This window comes from Heterodontus francisci, chromosome 17, assembly GCF_036365525.1.
Source record: "Heterodontus francisci isolate sHetFra1 chromosome 17, sHetFra1.hap1, whole genome shotgun sequence".
Lineage (NCBI taxonomy): Eukaryota > Metazoa > Chordata > Chondrichthyes > Heterodontiformes > Heterodontidae > Heterodontus > Heterodontus francisci.
The window spans coordinates 91,141,965-91,159,029 of NC_090387.1; the positions used below are offsets into that span (position 1 = coordinate 91,141,965).

The window sequence follows — 17,065 nt, forward strand, 5'->3', positions numbered from 1 at the left end:
AAGAGTGAGGGGAGACTTGATTGAAGTTTATAAGATCCTGAAGGGTCTTGACAAGGTGGATGCAGAGAGGATGTTTCCTCTTGTGCGTGAGTCTAGAACTAGGGCTGTTTTAAAGTTAGTGGTCACCCTTTTAGGACTGAGATGGGGAGAATTTTTTTTATCTCAGAGGGTTGTGCGACTTTGAAACACTCTGTTTCAGAAAGTAGTGAGGTGGGGTCATTGAATATTTTTAAGGCGGAGCTCGGTTAGGCAATGTCATCAATGGTTATTGGGGGTAGATGGGAGTGTGGAATTCCAAACACAAACAGATCAGCCAGATTCTTATTGAATGGTGGTGCAGGCATGAGGGGCTGAATGGCCTACTTCTGCTCCTAATTCGTATGTTCCTATAATGACGGACTTCAGGACTCATACTGGTGAAATGGGCATACACATGGCAGATGAAATTTAATGCACTGAAGTATAAGTTTATTAATTTTGGTAGAAAGAACGAGGGCTGACAATATGAACGGCATGGTACAATTTTAAAGGGGGTTCAGGAAGTGAGACTTGAAGAGGTATGTACACAAAGTTTTGAAGATAGCAGGGCAAGTTGAGAAGGCTGTTACAGAGGCACGTAGGTTTCTTGGCTTTATTAATAATGGAATAGAGGAAATAAGCATGGACAATTTGCTAAACATTTATGAAACACCGGTTAGGCCTGAGCTGGAGTATTCTGGCCAATTCTCTGCACCACATTTTAGGAATAAAGCCACGCATTTAGAGAAGGTGCAGAGGAAATTTACCAGAATGGTACCAGGAATGAATGATGTCAGTTACTTGGAGAGACCAGAAAAGCTGGCTTGTCCTTGGAGCAGTGAAGTTTAAGAAGAGATTTCATGAAGGCATTCAAAATGATGAAGGGTTTTGATAGATTAAATAAGGAGAAACTGTTACCAGTGGGTGAATGTTCAGTAACCAGAGGACACAGATTTAAGATCATTGGCAAAACAACCAGAGGTAGCATGAGGTCACCTTTTATACAGCAAGATGTTGTGATCTGGAAGGCATTGCCTGAAAGGACAGATTCAATAATAAAAGGGAACTGGATAAATACTTGAATGGGAAAAGATTGCAGGGTTATGGGGAAAGAGCAGGACTAATTGGATAGCTCTTCAAAGATGATGCTATGGAAACATGTTTCCTTCAGAAATGGTGGTGTAATTGTCAAACATAATCCCAAAGTGTTAGAGAACCCACTGGCCAGTTGTCAAGATCACGGTGCAGTAATATTAAACCAAATAAATTGAATACTGAGTCATGTAGTGACAACATTGGAATCAAAATGAAGGAGCAATGCTCAAACTGAGCACTCACTCACTCTAGTTCTGATCCTGAGTAGAAAAGGAACCAGTTTAGAGAACAGCCAGAAGATCTCTGGGCACTAAGAACAAGTTGTGAAGGAAAACTGGAAAAACCTGGCTTTTTCAGCCTTGAAAGGAGTGACTGAAAGATGTATTGTCCGATGTAAAAAGGCAATGACAATGAACATACTGGGCACTATTTCAGACCAAACCATGACAGTGGTTCAGATTTCAGGAAGTTCTTCCCATAAAAAGTCATCAAGCTCTAGATTTGTTCTGGATACTGGAACAGAAACCCCGGAGCATGTGAGAAACAACTGAATACTGTATTGTGCGGACACATTATGGAGTTTTTCTGGATGTTGGAATTGAAGGTGGAGCAAATGGTCTTTCTTTTATCTGTTTTGTAACCTAGCTCCACATCTGGTTGGGAAGGACTGTAAGATATCCTAAGCACCCAAAAATCTTTCTATAAATGCAAGCTCTTTCTACCCATTCTAACCTCCATTCATCTCCATCTAATACACTGCTACTCCTATCCTATCCAGTATAAACTCCTACTCACCCTGTGCTCACTGAGCTTCAGTTAGCTCCTGGTTTCCCCAGTGTCTCCATTTTAAACTTCGGTTCCTCCTGTTTAAGTTCTTTCATAGCCCACCCTTCCTTCTCTTTGTAAATTTCCCCAGCCCTAAAACCCCCTCTGATCTCTCATTCCTCTAACTGTCCTCTTGTGCACCCCTTCACTCCACCCCACCACTGGTGACAATCCTTGCAGCTACCTGGATCCCATGCTGTGGAACTCCCTTCCCCCACTTCTGCACTTTCTTCTCCTTTTAGACCTTCCTTGAAACCCACCTCGAAAGCTTTTGGTCAACACTGCTAATATTCTCCTTTTCGGTTCAGTGTCTATGTTTTCCTTATGCTTTGAGGAATTTCCCTAATTTGAAGGTGCTGTCTAAATGTAAAATTGTTGTTTGAAAGAATATTCAGTGGAATAAATTACCACAACTACAGCTGAATTAGAAAAGAAAGATACATGAGCAGGGGCTGGTGTAAGAGTGCAGCAATATCGTTTGTAAGATTATGTTTTGTTTCATCAATAATTCTAACCCATGTGAATCCATGATTCACTGACCAGTGTGAATTTGTGCCAGAAAGGACGTTAAGTTTTGGGTTCAGTCCCAGGTCTGTACAAGTAGGAAGCAATATCATTCCTGACAATCTTGCATATCCTGCAACTGGTGACTTTTGCCAGGCTCAGAAGATCATTCCAGCTGCCCACCCTGCACACTGGATGACCTAGGATTAGCATTGTAGGGATGAAATACAATCAAAAATAGAGATGCACTCCTTCAGGTAACAGAAAAAGAGATGGATGAGAAGTGTCAATATTGATTTTGTTCTGGCCCTGGAAAGAGTGGACAGCCAGGTCTTGTGTCAGTTGGTGATTGAAGGCCAATAATCTCCATCCCGGGTCTCCAGTGGTGCTAGGAAAGATCCCTGAGAACAGAATCCTCCACTGGACCAACCACCATACCAAATGGTAGAATGTTTCACCAGAATATATCCTGATGGAAGAAAGGGTGAAGAAGTGGAGAGTGTGGAACAGCACATGGCAGAGGAAATCCCTCCCTTTCAGAGTGGAATGGCACAAAGGAAATTCCTCAGAGAAGCACTAAGTTAGAAAGAGAGGGAACATTAAGTGTATCCTGTCTGTGAGCAGTTCTTCCCAAAGGACCAAATGAAATCAAACACAACTGCTCGAAGCATCTGAGCCCCTCAATACACTCAACAGACACAGGGTTCAGTTCAGATTTCATTCTGCAGACAACATTGTTGGCGAGCAGGTGGTGAATGCCTTTCAGGAGATTGAGCTGAGACTCCTGTGATCCAGCTTGTCCCTGACTCTTGGACCCTTTTCAGCTTCTCTATTCCCCCTCTGTCCAGTGCAATGACAAAAGGCAGGTGTAGGCAGGGATTGTGGAGGAGCAACACTGAGTTCAATGCCTCCTGGTCAGGAAGGCCCTGACTGGGAATCTGGGAGGATCCTCGATATACATTTATCGCTTCAGTGTCTGAGACATTACGTTGGCAACTGAATGTGTAAACATCGCCAGCAAGTCACTAACAAAGGGAGTAAGTAGTTGAGGTAAATAGCATAGATGCATTGAAGAGGGAGCTGGATAATCACAAGAGGGAGAAAAGAATAGAAGGATATGACGATAGGGTTGGCGGCACAGTGGCGCAGTGGTTAGCACCGCAGCCTCACAGCTCCAGGGACCCGGGTTCGATTCTGGGTACTGCCTGTGCGGAGTTTGCAAGTTCTCCCTGTGTCTGCGTGGGTTTCCTCCGGGTGCTCCGGTTTCCTCCCACATGCCAAAGACTTGCAGGTTGATAGGTTAATTGGCCATTATAAATTGCCCCTAGTATAGGAAGGTGGTAGGGAAATATATAGGGACAGGTGGGGATGTGATAGGAATATGGGATTAGTGTAGGATTAGTATAAATGGGTGGTTGTTGGTCGGCACAGACTCGGTGGGCCGAAGGGCCTGTTTCAGTGCTGTATCTCTAAATCTAAATCTAAAGTGGGTGGGAGTAGGCAGATGAATTGAACAGATATTTTGCATCAGTCTTCACTACAGAGGATGAAAGTAACATCCCAGTATTAGCTGTAAGTCAGGAAATAGAAGGGAGGGAGGAACTCAATAAAATTACAATCACCAGGGAAGTGATACTGAACAAATTGTTGGAGCTGCAGGCTGACAAGTCCCCGAATCCTGATGGACTTCATCCTGGGGTGTTAGAAGAAGTGGTTAGTGAGATAGTTAATGCGTTCGTTTTAATTTTCCAAAATTCCCTAGATTTGGGGAAGGTTCCGTTAGATTGGAAAATAGCAAATTTAACTCCTTTATTCAAAAAGGGAGGAAGACAGAAAGCAGGAAACTACAGGCCAGTTAGCTTAACATCTGTCTGAGGGAAAATGTTAGAAGCTATTATTAAAGATGTTACAGCAGGGCATTTAGAAAAGTTCAAGGTAATCAGGCAGAGTCAACATGGTTTTGTGAAAGGGAAATCATGTTTAACCAATTTATTAGAGTTCTTTCAGGGAGTTACATGTGCTGTGGATAAAGTGGATGTATTGCACTTAGATTTCCAGAAGGCATTTGATAAGGTGCCACATCAAAGGTTATTGCAGAAAATAAAAGCTCATGGTCATAGAGTCACACAGTACAGATCAGGCCCTTTGGCCCTTCATGTCTGTGCTGGCCATCAAGCACCTATCGATTTTAATCCCATTTTCCAGCACTTGGCCCATAGCCTTGTATGCTATGGAATTTCTAAATACTTCTTAAATAGGGTTCCTACCTCTACCACCCCTTCAGGCAGTGTTTTCCAGATTCCAACCACGCTCTGGGTGCAAAAACTTTTCCTCAAATCCCCTCTAAATCTCCTAGGCCTTACCTTAAATCTATGCCCCCGGTTATCGACCCCTCTGCTAAGAGAAAACGTTTCTTCCTATCTATCCTATCAATGCCCCTCATAAGTTTGTAAACCTCAATCAGGTCCCCCTTCAGCCTTGTCTGCTCCAAGGAAAATAGCCTTGGCCTATCCAGTCTCTCTACATAGCTGAAATGGTCCAGCCCAGGCAACATCCTGGTGAATCTCCTCTGCACCCTCTCCAGTGCAATCACATCCTTCCTACAGTCTGGTTAACAGAACTGTACACAGTACTCCAGCTGTGGCCTAACTAGCATTTTATACAGCTCCATCATAACCTCCCTGCTCTTATATTCAATGCCTAGGCTAATAAAGGCAAGTATCCCATATGCCTTCCTCACCACCTTATCTACCTGTGCTGCTGCCTTCAGTAATCTATGGACAAGTACACCAAGGTCCCTCTGACCTTCTGTACTTTCTAGGGTCCTGCCAATCTTTACAGCCCATCTATATCATCCTGTAATCCAAGTCTTTCCTTCTCACTATTTATGACACCACCAATTTTCGTGTCATCTGTGAACTTACTGATCATACCTCCTATATTCACGTCCAAATCATTAACATATACTACAAACAGAAAGGGTCCCAGCACCGATCCCTGTGGTACACCACTGGTCACAGGCTTCCACTCACAAAAACAACCCTTGATCATCACCCTCTGTCTTCTGCCACTCAGTCAATTTTGCATCCAATTTGCCAAGTTGCCTTGGATCCCATGGGCTCTTGCCTTCATAACCAATCTCCCATGCGGGACCTTATCAAAAGCCTTACTGAAGTCAATGTAGACTACATCAACTGCTTTACCCTCATCTACACATCTAATCACCACCTCGAAAAATTCAATCAAGTTTGTTAAACATGATCTCCCCCTGACAAAGCCGTGCTGACTATCCTTGATTAATCCCTGCCTCTCCAAGTGGAGATTAATCCTCTCCTTCACAATTTTTTCCAATAGTTTCCCTACCACTGATGTTAGACTCACTGGCCTGTAATTACCTGGTTTATCCCAGCTACCCTTCTTGAATAATGATGTCGGGGGTAACAAATTGGCATGGATAGAAGGTTGGCGAGCAAACAGGAAACAGAGGGTAGGCTTCAATGGGTCATTTTCTGGTTGGCAAGATGTAAAAAGTGGTGTGCCACAGGGATCTGTGCTGAGGCATCAACTTTTTACAACTGATATAAGTCACTTAAATGAAGGGAACGAAGGTATGGTTGCTAAATTTGCTGATGATACATTGGTAGGAAAGTAAATTATGAAGAGGACATAAGGGGGTTACAAAGGGAAATAGATAGGTTAACTGAGTGGGCAAAGACCTGGCAAATGGAGTATTATGTGGGCAAGTGTGAAACAAAGGGATCTGGGTGTCCTAGTGCATGAATCTCAAAAGGTTAGTCTGTAGGTACAGCACGTAATTAGGAAAGCTAATAGAATGTTATCATTTATTATGGGAGAATTGAATACAAAAGCAGGGAGGTTATGCTTCAGCTATACAGGGCATTGGTGAGACCACATCTGGAGTACTGTGTACAATACTGGGCTCTGTATTTAAAGAAGGATGTAAATGCATTGGAGGCAGTACAAAGAAGGTTTACTAGACTAATATCTGAAATGGGCGGGCTCTCTTACGAGGAAAGATTGGACAGGCTAGGCTTGTATCCGCTGGAATATAGAAGAGCAAGAAGTGACTTGATTGAAACACAGAAGATCCTGAGGGGTCTTGACAGGGTGGATGTTTTCCCTTGTGGAAGAATCTAGAACTGGGGTTCACTGTTCAAGAATAAGGGGCCGCCCATTTAAGACAGCGATGAGGAGAATTTTTTTCTCTCAGACGGTCGTGAGTCTTTGGAATTCTCTTCCTCAAAGGGCGGTTGAAGCAGAGTCTTTGAATATTTTTAAGGCAGAGGTAGATAGATTCTTGATAAGCAAGGGTGTGGAAGGTTATCGGGAGTAGGTGGAAATGTGGAGTAAACTTAAGTTCAGCCATGAAGATATCGAATGGCAGAGCAGGTTTGAAGGGCCGAGTGGCCTACTCCTGCTCCTAATTTATATGTATGTTCATATGTTTTGTATGGAATATAAAGACCAGCAGAGACCAGTGGGCTGAATGGCCTATTTCTGTGCTGTAAATTCTATGTAATTCGAATCAGAAACCCGAGGCAGATTCTCACATTCTCAAAGTTAGCAAGATTCACGTGGATGAAGAGCATATTATCAGTACAAGTCATGAGAACTACATCCCTACCCTGCTGATACAGATCAACTCCCCAGTAATCTGCTCTACAGATAACACAGGAAGGTCCATGCACAGATGACATACAGTTGATTGGGCATGAGACATCTCTGTTACACTCTGCACCCCAAGTGAAGTAGACCTCCGAAGATCTGTTGACTGGAATGAAACGGCCTGAGGGTCTGTCTGGGAATAAATGTCCTCCCTCCCTCCTTGTGCTGTGAGCTTACTTGAAGGGGCTGAATTAGCACAGATAATTGCACCTGAATCATTAGCTCCCTCCTCCCAGACCTTCCTACCTCCCACTTCCACCCAATCACGGGTTAACAACAGGCCATCCACTCTCACCCTCCTTCTACAGTTATCACCAGGCCCTCCTCTCCACCACCCCTTGCCATCCTCCCTCGGCCATCTCCCCCGGTTAACACCAGGCAGATCCCCATTCTTCCAACTTAATGCTAGGTTCTCCAGCCTCCCTCCACCTAGGTTAGTAGAAGGCCGCCATCATTCGCTTTCCCCTCACCCCTGTTAAGACTAAGACCTCCTCTCCTTCCACCAACTCTAAGCCCCCGGCCTGGTTAACACCATGTACTCCCCTCTCACTCTCCCCTCGACCTTCCCCATCACCTCTCCCCCCGCCACTGTTAACTGTAAGTCGCCCTCTTCCCTTGCCTTCCCCTCTCTTGGTTAACAACAGGCTGACCCCAGACCCCAGTTAACACCAGGCCCTCCCACCTCTCTCTCTTCCTTTGACTCCATGTCATTGACACTAGGCCCTCCTCCCTCGGGCTCCTCCCTCACTGATCCAGGTCATATGGCCAGAACTCATGTCTGTTTTCAAGATACATGCTGCTTTTATTTCTCTCAATTGATTAACAATATGTCGTTTTTCATTTTACAATCCGTTTCCTGCTGAAAACACGAGTACAATCAGACGTCATTTTCAAATATGAGATGCAGTAAATTCAACAGAACATCCTGTTTAACTGATGCTTTGAACTTGACCAGTAATTCCTACCTTAATTTTTTTTTTTGCAGTTAACTTGCTGGCGATTGTGATCCTGTCTCGGGGAAACTGTGGTCTCTCCAAATGTGTCACTCATTACCTGGTAGCCATGGCAGCGGCCGATCTCATGGTTGTCATGACTGATGTGATTCTGAGGTGGCTGATTGTTTATTTCCCAGTTTCTTTCCTGGATATTACTCCCATATGTAGTTTGGTAACGATGCTCATTATTTCCACCACAGAGATTTCTGTCTGGTTTACAGTTGCTTTCACCTTTGATCGATTTGTGGCCATTTGTTGCCAGAAGCTGAAAACTAAATATTGCACTGAGAAAACTGCAAGGGTGATTATTGGAGCTGTGCCTGTGCTGAGCTGTTTGGAAAGTATTCCCTGGTTCTTCAAATTTAAAGCTCAGTACATCTTCAATAACTTGGAATGGTTTTGCATCACAAAACCAGAGTATTACACTTCAATCTTCTGGGCAGCTTACGACATTCTTCTAACCCTTCTAACCCCTTTGCTCCCATTCGTTTTGATTCTGCTTCTCAACACTCTGACCTTCAGACACATTTTAATAGCTAGTAGAGCCCGCCGGAGACTCCAGGCGGACAGTGATAGGGAGAGTCCCAGTGACCCCGAGATGGACAAACGCAGAAAATCCATCGTTTTACTATTCACTATCTCAGGTAGTTTTATTGTTTTATGGACGCCCTATGTTACGTGTTTCCTGTATCAGCGAATTGCATTCATGTCTGATTCCTATACCCCTTCACCCACCGCAAGTACCATCGGATACCTGCTCCAGCTCCTCAGTACCTGCACAAACACCTGTATCTACACAATGACTCAGAGCAAATTCCGAGAGCAGCTGAAAAAGGTTGTGAAATATCCTTTCACTGTGATTCTCAGATTCAATAAACAGTGAATGAAAAGATTTCTCAGCATTAGAATTCAGTTCCATCTCATAAATAAGATAATATCCCGATGAGCAGCGCTAAATTCAGAGCTCAGAGGATCAGGATTGTACCAGAGCCCAAATCCCAGAGCTCCGAGCAGCTCAGCACTGATTCCCTTACAATATTTATCAAATTCCCTTCTGAAATTTTCTATTGTTTCTGCTTCCACCACCCTATCAGGAAGTACATTCCAGATCATAACTCACTGACTAAATGTTTTTATTCCCATCTGCCCTCTGGTTCTTTTGCCAATTGCATTCAATCTGTGTCCTCTGGTTCCTGTCACTACTGCCAGTACAAACATTTCCTCCACGTTGTCAGAACTCATAATTTTGAACAACTTTATTAAATCTCCTCTTAACTTCCTCCAAGAACAACAATCCCAGCTTCTCCAGTCTCTCCACATATAGTCCCTCATTCCTGCTACCATCCTAATAAATCTCCTCCACTCCCTCGCTAAGCCTGGACATCCTTCCTATAGAATTGGATACAATACTCTAGCTGAGGTCCAACAAGTGATTTACAACAGTTTACCATAACTTCCTTGTTTTTGTACACTGTGACTCTTGTCACGCTCACTGAGGGAACAGTGATGAAATATTAAATGAACTTGAGGAATTATGAAATAAATGTAAACTGCTGAACTCATACAGTCATAGAGAGATAGAGCACCGAAATAGGCCCTTCAGCCCACCGAGTCTGTGCCGACCATCAACCACCCATTTATACTAATCCTATATTAATCCCATTTTTCCCTCTCACATCCCCACCTTCCCTCAATTCTCCGACCACCTACCGACACACGGGCAATTTTTTACAGTGGCCAATTTACCTATCAAACTGCAAGTCTTTGGTATGTGGGAGGAAACCAGAGCACCCGAAGGAAACCGCGCGGTCACAGGGAGAACTTATAAAACTCCGCACAGGCAGTACCCAGAACCGAACCCGGGTCGCTGGAGCTGTGAGGCTGCAGTGCTAGCCACTGCGCCACCTATGCCAACTATGCCACCTGCGCCAACTATGGTATAAGCAAATGGATACTCTGCAACCTCGCAGCATGTAGAGAAATGTCAGGTGATTCCTCTCCTGTACAGCCAATCAACATTACGGATGTCTGGAATTGCCTTGAGGAGACACAATGATATGTAAAACAGCCCATCCAATGCTAATGATTCATCATCAAATACTGAGCGAGCAAAGGCTTTTGCAGACAGACTGACTCCAAAGCCAAGGCCAAAATAATAGTTGTGAAATAACACCTATTTATCAAAATGGAGCACATTCAAACGCCATTATGTAACAATGGTCCCCACATCATGGGATATTGTATGAACACCCCAAGGAAGAACCTCTGGAGTCACCGGCCTAAAACCAAAACCTGATAAGCTTTTACCATAAAATAAGTAATTGTTCTGGGAGAGAAAGACAGAAAGCCATTCCAGCCAGAGAAGCTCTGAGGTCGATCCAGCTCAGCAATAAGCCCTGCCAGGACAATCTTTAAACTACTTCGGCAGAGAGATTGCAAGGTGACTTTAAACTCCATAACTGAGAAATTGAAGCAGGACATCCACCACCAACTTGGGACTGAGTCTGCGAAACTTCATCAATTCCAAGACAAGGAACATTCAGGCCTGCAATGGTGTTAAAATTTCCTCCTGGAAAACCCAGAAGGTTTCAATGTGAACTCTCTTTACAACAATAGAACTCTTATTGCATGCTACCCTCTGCTCTATATCTTTTCTTGTGTGTAAGAATGTGCGTGAATACGTGAGTGGGTGAGGTTGTGAACATTTTTGGGTATTGTTTTAATAAATAGTTATCTATCTTTTTTTAACCCAAGAGAAAACTGGTTGTTTCTCTGTTTATTTGACCCTGAAACACTCAGGGACTTAGCACTATTTTTCAAACACTATCTGTGGTCAGTTGAGAGGTGAAAAGCAGAAGTCACCCATACCATTTCCCACCTGTCCGTAACCATATATTTATAGGGCAAGTGGAGAGTTTTCCATCACACTCCTGACTTGTTGCTTGCAGATGGTGGACAGGCTTTGTGGAGTCAGGAGGTGAGTTACTTATCGCAGGATTCCTAGCCTCTGACCTACTCTTGTAGCCACGGTATTTATATGGATACTCCAGTTCAGTTTCTGGTCAATGGATGTTGAGAGAGGGGGATTCAGCCATTGAATGTCAAGGAGAGATGGTTAGATTCTCTCTTGTTGGAGATGATCATTGCCTGGCACTTGTGTGGCGCGGATGTTACTTGCCACTTTTCAGCCCAAGCCTGGATATTGTCCAGGTTTTGTTGCATTTCTACATAGACTGCTTCAGTATCTGAGGAGTTTCGAATGGTGCTGAACATTGTGCAATCATCAGCGAACATCCCCACTTCTGACCTTATGATTGCAGGAAGGTCATTGATGAAGCAGCTGAAGGTGGTTAGGCCGAGGACACTACCCTGAGGAACTCCTGCAGTGATGTCCTGGAGCTCAGATGATTGACCTTCAACAACCACAACCATCTTCCTTTGCGCTAGGTATGACTCCAACCAGCAGAGAGTTTTCCCCCTGATTCCCATTGACTCCAGTTTTGCTGGGGCTCCTTGATGCCATACTCGGTCAAATGCTGCCTTGATGTCAAGGGCAGTCACTCTCACCTCACCTCTTGAGATCAGCTCTTTTATCCATGTTTGGACCAAGGCTATAATGAGGTCAGGAGCTGAGTGGCCCTGGCAGAACCCAAACTGAGCGTCACTGAGCAGGTTGTTGCGAAGCAAGTGCTGCTTGATAGGACTGTTGATGACACCTTCCATCACTTTACTGATGATTGAGAGTAGACTATCGGGCGGTAATTGGCTGTGCTGGATTTGTCCTGCCTTTTGTGTAGAGGATGGGGATATTTGTGGAGCCACCTCCTCCAGTTAGTTGTTTATTTGTCCACTGCCATTCATGACTGGATGTTGCAGGACTGCAGAGCTTAGATCTGATCCATTGGTTATGGGATCGCTTAGCTCTTTGGATACGAAAAATATTTCAATCACAGATTTGAAATGAGTAATTGATCTCGCTTAATCGCTGTTTGTGGAAGAGAATTCTAAATTTTTACCACATTTTGCATGAAGAATTGTTTCCCACTTTCACTCCTGAAAGGCCTGACCCTGTTTTGTTTGACTGAAGTCCCTGGTACGAGACTACACATCTGGCAGAAATCATTTCTCTCTACCTTACCTGGTCCCCCTTCATATCTTGAGAACTTTGATCAAATCACATCGTACCTTCTCGCTGCACTCCCTCCGAGGCTAATATATTCTGCCCAAAGTGTGGTGCCCTGAAATGATCACAGTACTCTGGGTGTGGTCTAACCAGGGCTTTGTATAGCTGAAGCATAACTTTCACACTCTTGTAATCTAATCCACAAGATAGAAAGTCCAGCATTCTAATAGTCCTGTGATTCCAACACCAGGACATAGGGAGAACTTCACAACAAATATAGAACATTTCTTTGGCCTCCCTGTCTTGAGAGACAATGGGTAAGCACCTGGAGGTAGTCAGTGGTTTGAGAAGCAGCGCCTGGAGTGGCTGTAAAGTCCAATTCTAGAGTTACAGACTCTTCGAAGGTGCTGCAGGTAAAATTGGTTGTCGGGGCTGTTACACAGTTGGCTCTCTCCTTGCACTTCTGTCTTTTTTCCTGCCAACTGTTAAGTCTCTTCGACTCACCACACTTTAGCCCCACCTTTATGGTTGCCCGCCAGCTCTGGCAATCGCTGGCAACTGACTCCCATGACTTGTGATCAATGTCACAGGACTTCATGTCGCGTTTGCAGACGTCTTTAAAGCAGAGACATGGACGGCCGGTGGGTCTGATACCAGTGACGAGCTCGCTGTACAATGTGTCCTTGGGGATCCTGCCATCTTCCATGCGGCTCAAGGGTGTATATGGAGAGGATGTTGGCTGCCTCAAGGACTTCCGTGTTGGAGATATGGTCCTGCCACCTGATACCAAGGATTCTCTGGAGGCAGCGAAGATGGAATGAATTGGGACATCGCTCTTGGCTGACATACGGTGTCCAGACCTCGCTGCTGTAGAGCAAGGTACTGAAGGCACAGGCTTGATACACTCGGACTTTTGTGTTCTGAGTCAGTGCGCCATTTTCCCACACTCTCTTGGCCAGTCTGGACATAGCAGCGGACGCCTTTCCCACGCGCTTGTTGATTTCTGCATCGAAAGACAGATTACTGATGATAGTTGAGCCTAGGTAGGTGAACTCTTGAACCACATCTGGAGTGTGGTCGTTGATATTGATGATTGGAGCATTTCTGATGTCCTGTCCCATGATGTTCATTTTCTTGAGGCTGATGCTGAGGCCAAATTCGTTGCAGGCAGCCGCAGTCCTGTCGATGAGTCTCGACAGACACTCTTCAGTGTGAGATGTTAATGCAGCTTTGTCAGCAAAGCGGAGTTCCCTGATGAGGACTTTCTGTACTTTGGTCTTCGCTCTTAGACAGACAAGGTTGAACAACCTGCCACCTGATCTTGTGTGGAGCAAAATTCCTTCTTCTGAAAACTTGAACTCATGTGAAGGCAGCAGGGAGAAGAAGATCCCAAACAGTGGAGGTGCGAGAACACAGCCCTGTTTCATACCACTCAGGATAGGAAAGGGGTCTGATGATGTGCCGCTATGCTGAATTGTGCCTTTCATATCGTCATGGAATGAGGTGATGATACTTAGTAGCTTTGGTGGACAACCGATCTTTTCTCGTAGTCGGAAGAGACCACGTCTATACATTTATATACATCTAAACATACAGAATGGGCCTCAGTTTAACTCCCCAAAAGAAACAGGATATGTTATTCATCATAATTAATATCTTCTGCACATAGTTCTTCAATCATTGAAATCCGCCCCATATTGTAATATCACCAAAGTTTCTCTTCACACTTGTAACACCACATCGAAGGAAACATCCCAGTGAATCTACACTGCATCCTCATCCCAGGAAACATTCCAGTGAATCTACACTGCATCTTCATCCCAAAAACATCCCAGTGAAACTACACTGCATCCTCATCCAATGAAACATGCCAGTGAATTTACGCGGCACCCTCACCCCAGGAAACATCCCAGTGAATCTACACTGCATCCTCATCCCAGGAAACATGCCAGTGAATTTACACTGCACCCTCATCCCAGGAAACATCCCAGTGAATCTACACTGCACCCTCATCCCAGGAAACATCCCAGTGAATCTACACTGCATCCTCATCCCAGGAAACATGCCAGTGAATTTACACTGCACCCTCATCCCAGGAAACATCCCAGTGAATCTACACTGCATCCTCATCCCAGGAAACATGCCAGTGAATTTACACTGCACCCTCATCCCAGGAAACATCCCAGTGAATCTACGCTGCACCCTCATCCCAGGAAACATCCCAGTGAATCTACACTGCATCCTCATCCCAGGAAACATGCCAGTGAATTTACACTGCACCCTCATCCCAGGAAACATCCCAGTGAATCTACACTGCATCCTCATCCCAGGAAACATCCCAGTGAATCTACACTGCATCTTCATCCCAAAAACATCCCAGTGAATCTACACTGCATCCTCTTCCCAGGAAACATCCAGTGAATTTAGGCTGCATCCTCATCCCAGGACACATCCCAGTGAATATACGCTGCACCCTCATCCCAGGAAACATCCCAGTGAATCTACACTGCATCCTCATCCCAGGAAACATCCCAGTGAATCTACACTGCATCCTCATCCCAGGAAACATCCCACTGAATATACGCTGCACCCTCATCCCAGGAAACATCCCAGTGAATCTACACAGCATCCTCATCCCAGGAAACATGCCAGTGAATTTATACTGCATCCTCATCCCAGGAAACATGCCAGTGAATTTATACTGCATCCTCATCCCAGGAAACATGCCAGTGAATTTATACTGCATCCTCATCCCAGGAAACATGCCAGTGAATTTATACTGCATCCTCATCCCAGGAAACATGCCAGTGAATATATACTGCATCCTCATCCCAGGAAACATGCCAGTGAATCTACGCTGCACCCTCATCCCAGGAAACATCCCAGTGAATCTACACAGCATCCTCATCCCAGGAAACATCCCAGGTGAATTTACACTGCACCCTCATCCCAGGAAACATCCACTGAATCTACACTGCATCCTCATCCCAGGAAACATCCAGTGAATTTAGGCTGCATCCTCATCCCAGGAAACATCCCAGTGAATCTACACTGCACCCTCATCCCAGGAAACATCCCAGTGAATCTACGCTGCACACTCATCCCAGGAAACATCCCAGTGAATCTACACTGCATCCTCATCCCAGGAAACATCCCAAGTGAATTTACGCTGCACCCTCATCCCAGGAAACATCCCAGTGAATCTACACTGCACCCTCATCCCAGGAAACATCCCACTGAATCTACTCTGCATCCTCATCCCAGGAAACATCCAGTGAATTTAGGCTGCATCCTCATCCCAGGAAACATGCCAGTGAATTTACGCTGCACCCTCACCCCAGGAAACATCCCAGTGAATCTACACTGCATCCTCATCCCAGGAAACATCCAGTGAATTTAGGCTGCATCCTCATCCCAGGAAACATGCCAGTGAATTTATACTGCATCCTCATCCCAGGAAACATGCCAGTGAATATATACTGCACCCTCATCCCAGGAAACATCCCACTGAATCTACTCTGCATCCTCATCCCAGGAAACATCCAGTGAATTTAGGCTGCATCCTCATCCCAGGAAACATGCCAGTGAATTTATACTGCATCCTCATCCCAGGAAACATGCCAGTGAATATATACTGCACCCTCATCCCAGGAAACATCCCAGTGAATCTACGCTGCATCCTCATCCCAGGAAACATCCCAGTGAATCTACGCTGCACCTTCATCCCAGGAAACATCCAGTGAATCTACACTGCATCCTCATCCCAGGAAACATCCAGTGAATTTAGGCTGCATCCTCTTCCCAGGAAACATCCAGTGAATCTACACTGCACCCTCATCCCTGGTAACATCCAGTGAATCTGCATTAGACTCTTAACCCTGGTCAGAGCCAGCATCAGGGAGGCTGAGAGTTTTCTGTATCATCCATTCCAGGAAGTGTTCACCCCACAGGCAGAGTTCAGAATATTAATAGGTGGCTATCTGGAAGAGTAGGAAGAGGCAGAAAGTTCAGGAGTGTTCACGGTGTGTGCCATTCTCAAACTAGTACTCAGATTTGGAGACTGCAGGGAGTGATGACACCTTGGACGAGTGCAGTCCAGACCATGGCACCATGGGCAAGGGACTGCACAGGAGGGAATGGCATAGTGTTAAAATGTTGTTGTTCTAGGGCATTGCATACTTAGGGGGACAGAGAGGAGTTTCTGTAAATGTCTTCATAGTCCTACTTGGTGCATTGCCTCTCTAGTACCAGAGTAAATGACATCACGGAGAGGTTGCAGAATATTCTGTAGGGGGAAGGAGGTGAGCCAGAAATTGCGGCACACATCAATACCAACGAAATAGAGAGAGCAGGTATTGAGGTCTGATGGTCAGACTTTCAGGAAATAGGAGGAAGTTAAAAAGTAGGACCTCAAAGGTAGTAATCTCTAGATTACTCCCAGTGCCATGCACCAGCGAGAGCTGAAATAAGATAGAACAATGCATGGTTTGGAGCATGGTGCAGGAGGGAGGGCTTCAGATTCTTGGAGCATTGGGGCCAGTTCTCAGGCGGGAGGCACCTTTCCAACTGGACTGGGACCAATGTCCTCATTGGGAGGTTCACTCGTGTGGTTGGGGAGGGTTTAAAATGAATTGGCAGGGGTAGGGCACCAGCATCTAGAAGTAGAAAAGAGGAATAAGATGCAAAAAGGAATGAGAGTGTTGGATGGTATTAGAGGAGGAAGTAGTAACATATTCCAAAGAAGGGTCACTGACCCGAAACGTTAACTCTGCTTCTCTCTCCACAGATGCTGCCAGACCTGCTGAGTGGTTCCAGCATT

At 45.1% G+C, this 17,065-nt stretch overlaps 1 protein-coding gene across 1 annotated transcript; it reads left to right on the plus strand.

Moving 5' to 3' along the window:
• The first annotated feature begins 1,160 nt into the window (after nt 1–1,160).
• On the plus strand, nt 1,161–9,006 carry LOC137378631 (probable G-protein coupled receptor 139). The gene is made up of 2 exons (XM_068048924.1): nt 1,161–1,260; nt 8,114–9,006. The coding sequence occupies exons 1-2, from the start codon at nt 1,161–1,163 to the stop codon at nt 9,004–9,006; spliced, it is 993 nt and encodes a 330-aa protein (XP_067905025.1).
• Nucleotides 9,007–17,065: the final 8,059 nt, after the last annotated feature.

Coding starts and splice junctions, on each gene's coding strand:
- LOC137378631 (XM_068048924.1), top strand. CDS start 1,161: ATGATGCTATGGAAACATGTTTCCTTCAGAAATGGTGGTGTAATTGTC. Junction 1,261..8,113: donor GGCCAGTTGTCAAGATCACG/GTGCAGTAATAT, acceptor TTTTTTTTGCAG/TTAACTTGCTGGCGATTGTG.